A 6,635-nucleotide genomic window follows, 5' to 3' on the forward strand; every position below is an offset into this window, starting at 1 on the left:
TTGGAGATCGTTACAAGAGGCCTTAGGTACTCGTCTTGACATGAGTACGGCTTATCATCCCCAAACGGATGGACAAAGCGAACGAACCATACAAACCCTAGAAGATATGTTACGGGCATGTGCAATTGATTTCGGTGGTAGCTGGGATACTCATCTCCCATTGGTTGAATTTTCATATAATAACAGCTACCACACCAGCATCCAGGCTGCCCCGTTCGAAGCCTTGTATGGTCGCAAGTGTAGGTCCCCACTATGTTGGGCTGAAGTGGGTGACAAACAAATGACTGGTCCAGAGTTGATCCAGGAAACGACGGACAAGATTTTCCAAATTCGGGATCGCCTAAAGGCAGCCCGCGACAGACAGAAAAGCTATGCCGACGTTAGACGAAAACCGTTGAAATTTCATGTAGGGGATAGAGTACTTTTGAAGGTCTCTCCATGGAAAGGAGTCCCCCGATTCGGCAAGCGAGGCAAGTTAAATCCGCGATACATTGGACCATTTGAAATCCTGGAAAGGATCGGCCCGGTTGCTTATAAACTCAAGTTACCCAACGAACTCAGTGGAGTTCACGACACGTTTCATGTATCCAACCTTAAGAAGTGTTTATCCGATGAAACGTTGATTATACCATTGGATGAGATTCATATCGACAAACAACTACACTTCATGGAAGAACCTATAGCAGTAACCGATTGGAAGGAACAAAGGTTACGGAGAAGCCGGATCAAATTAGTAAAGGTTCAATGGAAATCTAAAAGAGGACCCGAGTTTACCTGGGAAAGAGAAGATCAAATTCGAAAGAAGTACCCACACCTCTTCCCGGACCCAACTATAATAGTTAACTAACAACAAATTTCGGGACGAAATTCTTCCAACAGGGGGAGAATGTGACACCCGGTAATTTTTCACACTCTAATCTATATACTTGATTTAAATTATGTGTTGATTATATAAGTTATATGACGTATAAACCATAGTATACTTGAAATGTGAACGAGAACAGTCGTTATGCCTATAGGATTGTATAAAGTGCCGATGAGAACGGATATATGATGAAGATAGCCCAGTAATAGTTTAGAGGTGTCAAATATATCGAGCTAAATATGTATCTATGACCCAATATAAGGGGTAATGGTAAGACTATGCCCAATAATGTCCTAATTCCCTAATTAGGACCGGAACACCTAAATAATGGAAAATAGCCGTCGAACCGGCCAAACCAATGATACACTATACAGTGAGACGATCAAGATATGAAACTATGAAGGAATTAAAGGTATACTAGTCAAAAATAATATGAAGTTAATAATTTAAACAATCCATAAAGGATTACAATATGGAGCACTATTTAACCAAATATAACTCCGGGCTAAATTTAAATATACATCATACCGGGAACCAAAATAAATACGGGTTCAATATCATCTATAATATACCCAAAGTGCTCAAAGACCCTGCGGGAAGACCCTGCGGGAAGACCTGCGGGAAGACCCTGCGGGAAGACCATGCGGGAAGACCTGCGGGAAGACACTGCGGGAAGACCCTGCGGGAAGACCTGCGGGAAGACCCTGCGGGAAGACCCTGCGGGAAGACCTGCGGGAAGACTCTGCGGGAAGACCCTGCGGGAAGGGAATACTTCCGCCCAAAATGAGCCAGTCTATGCTTCTGGAAGATCTTATCTTTTACCTGCCAAGGTATGGGCACAATATTGAAAGTACTACAAGATCAAGCAAAATCTTCCTAACCATTCCCTATGGCCGCCTACCCCCATCCCATCAAATAAACAACAATAAAAACCATGCTTTGACTAACTATTTCACTTTATGGTGTAAGATTTGACACCCTTAAATCAAGGGATTGTAATCTTTTGGATCCCCCAAATCAAGGGATGTGTTCCCTTGGGTTTGCCTATAAATAAGACCAATTATTTTGATGAAAAACACCACACACAAACTCATACAAACCCTTAAACACACTCCAAATTTCTCTCTTTTCATGGCTGAAGAACAGCAGCAGCGCAACACCAAGCAACCGCCTCTTTGCAACCCAATCTCTCGATAATTCTGCCCTGAACCTTCTGAACCCTATATATCGTTGGAAAGCTAGAAGAAATCCTTAAACCATAGTGGAAAGCCTTGAACGGATCTCTGCCCGGAAAACTCGGTAAGAAGCTTTGAACCTTCGAAGGTCACTGCTGGGAAACTGCATTTTCCAGCAGTACCCACCTCTCTTCTTTTGTTCATATCTCACAAACTACTTGGTATTTTTTGGTGATTCTTGTTTAGAAATCCAAGGAAACTCGTAAGGATCACGAACCATCTTTCGAATATCCATTTCCGGCTCTGTTTTTATCGCTAGGTAAGCCCGAAACTCAAGTCTTGAAACTTTAGAGTTGCTGGAAAAACAAGTTTCTGTCCAGCCCTCATAACTTCCATTTTCTTGACCTTAACACGTGTATTCCATGTTATATAAATATATTTTAGAGTCCCAATCTCGAGGCCAACACCAAGGAACCCGGATCTCACTAAATCTCTCGTGAAACGTCACTTTAACAAGGTAACAACCCCTCTTTATATACTTTTATAAAAACATTAAGATGGCCATAACCACGAACGTACGAGGTGACTAAAACATGTTAAACAAATTAATAGCATGATAAAGTAGCATATTAGATCATGGTTTATTAAAATAAAAGATTGAAGTTATAATAAAAAGGTTTATGTCATAGAAAACCTAGTAGGAAAATATGTTTAATGGATAACATATAAAACTTGTTATGTGTATAAAATGATACAACATAAATATATTTATCACAAATATTATAAATAAAAGTACGTTAGAATACCCTAAGAAAATATACGATGCATAACGAGTATAACGAAAACCGGAATTATAAATACATGTGACTTTTAACATATACGAGTGTAATAATATATATGAATAATGAAATAATAATACTATTTAGAACATGAGAAATATATTAAATATAAGATTATAAGAACCGGGAAAGAAAATGGTAAAAAGTATATATGTATACGACCTCTTATCGACAAAATATATAATACACACATATTCCTATATGTGTGTAGGAAAACTAAAGAATATAAACAAAGATACCACAATAACCAAACACCGAAAACATACAATCGAACATTAAATATGGGCTTTCGTGATGAACATGCGAGTAACTGGAAGGGTGGAGGTGTCGGTAGTCGGGACGTCCTGTCTAAGGCTGGTAATCGAATATATCATAGATGGGCCCGTTACCTACCTGGGGACCAACGATGAGAGCACCGAAACCTATTAGGCGAAAGCATGTTATAAAACGTCACGATTACCGAATTTCCAATATAAGTTATACCGAGTGCTCCTAAACCTTCTGGAAGTACACGAAGATATATAAATAATAACAAAGTGTTATAAGTCTAGGACGTTGTCTAACGTCCGGGATTCTTTAAAGAGCAAACATGTAAAAAGGAACAATATCTCCAACAAAACATTTCTAATTGGGTCACCTCATGCTCGTGGATCGGGCACACATCTACAAACATAAGTACTGAAACGAACATGATGTCTACAGGAAAACATCAAACCGAAACACCAACACCTAACAAGAATCACAGGTGAGTCTCACAGCCCCTATTTTCACTATGTTTTCAATTATTTTGGGGTGATAGACACGCAATACAAACGATTATTTATTCATGGTGTTTATCTTGATTTTCAATGTGTGTGTGCATGAGACGAGAAAGTGATCACGAAACAATATAAGTCCCCTAATGATTAGTAACCATAACTATAAACACGTATAGCCGTGGAACTCTAAGGGTAGTACTACTGGTTTGACAAACCCGCTCGTAAGTGGTCGCGCCACTTTACAAGACGGGCGCATAGTTTTCCGAACAACGATGTTCGCACGTAATCCCGTGGGATGGTATTAGGGGCACAACGAGTCAAGGCATGGTTACAAACTCATGCAGCCACATCACACTGTTAGTCATGGATATGCAGTCATGACGCACGAAATATGTTACAATACGATTTATCGAGTCTCTAAAACCTGTGAACTCACTCAACGTATGTTGACAAAAATTATTTTTACGTGTCTTTCAGGTGGTAATCAAGATGCATAAGGAGTCACACGTAGAACACATCACGAAGATTGACTATAAAATGTTTTTGGAAGATTTCAGGGTCCTATACCTTCTATAGGGGGGGGGGGGACATGACGTAGAAATCTTCAACACTTTCATATTTGGATATGTACTTTTAAACAATTTAATATGTTTTGTACTAGACATTTCATGCGAATGTAAAATTTATTAGAATGTTTGCAATGACCCGTGCTTGCTAATCAATCCCCTTATAAACCCACACCCGGTTGTTTCCGCCGTTCAGGGCCGGGTGTGACACTAGGCGCGCGGGGCCTGCAATAATATAATATAATATAATATAATATAATATAATATAATATAATATAATATAATATAATATAATATAATATAATATAAACATAACAATGTGGAGTAAACTTACGTAACGCGTATCGTGCTGTAAACCTCCAGTGTCAGCTCCCGGTGGGCTGATAGTGGCATACTGAAGCATCGGCTCCTGGGCGTATCCTGTCCAACGTACTCAGCCGCCCGCTGGTGCGCGTCACAAGACTCCAAAAATGACCAGGATATAATCGTGCGGAAACGAGTGCATCTAGCATAGGCGAATGTATCGTGTGTGGGCGGGAGAACCCTCATCAAACTACACATGAGGGTAGGTGAGCAACACGTCGTTGCCCTCAGGGGGTCTGCGGCCCCACCCCGCCCCTGGCCCTGGCCCCGGCCACGGACATAGCCCTGGCCCTGCCTCACCTGCTCGAGCTCGGCCTCAATCTCGTCGTTCATAAACTATAATAATTACAAATAATAATAATTATTATTATAACAATAACAACAATAACAATATTAATAATAATAATAATAAATACTAATAATAAATATGAATAATAATATTTATAATAATATTAATAATAATATTTATAATAAAACAGAAAATAAAAAAAATTATATCAGACGCCGCGTATAGGGATATAAGCCGCGTCTGATAGTCCCTGTAAACCGACAGCCGGACTCCGGCCATTTTACGGCCGGACTCCGGCCAACAGTTTTATCTATCCAAACAACAGGATCATCATCATCACATCATCAACAATACATCATCATCATCATCATGTTAACATAATCATCATCATCATCAACATAATATTAAAAAATTACCTCCATGTCGTGTCGATGTCGGGTGAAATCTCGTCGGCTTGTTTGGTATTTCGGTCGGTGTCCGTCCGATATAGGCTCGTGTGTGGATGCTCGAATGCTCGGTTGATCAGGCGGGAGTTTGAAATTTGAAATGTGGCTGTTGAGCTGTCGGCGACTGATATAAGGGGGCCAATACGCCACGTATAGGCCTATACGCGGCATATTAGGCCTATTTTTTTATTTAATTTTCATTATTTATTAGTATTTATTATTTATTAGTTATTAATATTAATAATAATTTGTTATTTAGTTATTATTATCTATTATTTATCATTATTATTATTTTTTTTATTTTTTATTATTTAGTTATTAATATTAATTTATTATTTAATTATTGTTATTTATTATTATTAAAATTATTATTATTTATTTATTATTATTATTATAGACTTTTTGTCCATTGACACAATGTCTTCTATAAGCTGTCTAGATCTACGTTAGAGGATTCCCTTCGCCAACCCTGGCGTATGTCTTCGTACTCCTTCAAACGCTGCCCGAACCGTGTTTTCCATTCGAGCGACGTCGGTACGGCGCTTCTTTCCCAATTAAGGTTTGGTGTAGGCATTGGGAAATCCCCTACCAGGTTGATATATATCCGGTGATCACCTCCCCAGTTAGCGATGCCTATAACCAATGGATCCGGAACCAAGTCAGGACCGATTCTCAATGGAAAGTAAGATTCGGCCTGATTGCCAGCTAGGTTGACTAACACACACGCGTATGTCTGAGCAGCCACGTGCCCGTGACCAGGTAAGCTGAACCAACGACTCAGCGGCGCCGGTTTGACCGTGTTGGAGTACGGAATGCTGGAATGAACCCAGCCGTACAATCTGTCATCCTCTTTGTTGAACATCGCCCTCCACCACCCTTCGTTCGTTTCCAGCTCAATCTGCATCGCCCGCCTAATATCCGGCCAAACTTTCCCATGTATCCCCAAACCCACTGCGATTGATCGAAAACCGCAGTTACCGTCTGGGCGTACGTTTTTGATGTCTGCGACGAATGGCTGGGCCCAGCTAGGAATGACGCTCCTAAACGTTTCTATCGCCGGTACTTGCGCTGGCGAAACCATCAAAGGAAAACCGAGGTGAGCTCCCGTAGGTTTCGATTTCTTAGGTCGTCCACGAGGAGTTTTAAACCGCAACGCTGACTAGGACAACGAACGAGTCAGCGAGGATGGGGTGGGGGTTTCTTGGCTGGGCCCCTGTGACGAGGATGGGTTGTAGGAGCTGTGTGTGGGGAGATCTGGAGCGGGGGTGTATGTGCTGTGCCTCGGCGGATCTGGTTTTTTGGGACGCCCCCGAAGATCCTCTCTTTTTTCTGGC

General features: G+C 40.7%; 1 protein-coding gene across 1 annotated transcript; it reads right to left on the reverse strand.

Moving 5' to 3' along the window:
* Positions 1 to 5,725: 5,725 nt before the first annotated feature.
* On the reverse strand, positions 5,726 to 6,382 carry LOC143590711 (uncharacterized). The gene has a single exon (XM_077071112.1). It carries the CDS (start codon positions 6,380 to 6,382, stop codon positions 5,726 to 5,728), a length of 657 nt encoding a protein of 218 aa, XP_076927227.1.
* Between the last annotated feature and the right edge of the window lie 253 nt (positions 6,383 to 6,635).

The sequence above is a fragment of the Bidens hawaiensis genome, unplaced genomic scaffold, assembly GCF_021521415.1.
Source record: "Bidens hawaiensis isolate Kalapana, Puna unplaced genomic scaffold, B.hawaiensis_p1.1 tig00038969_1, whole genome shotgun sequence".
Taxonomy (NCBI): domain Eukaryota; kingdom Viridiplantae; phylum Streptophyta; class Magnoliopsida; order Asterales; family Asteraceae; genus Bidens; species Bidens hawaiensis.

What these genes read in the sequence shown, in the direction of transcription:
- LOC143590711 (XM_077071112.1), bottom strand. Translation starts at nt 6,382, where the DNA reads ATGGTTTCGCCAGCGCAAGTACCGGCGATAGAAACGTTTAGGAGCGTC.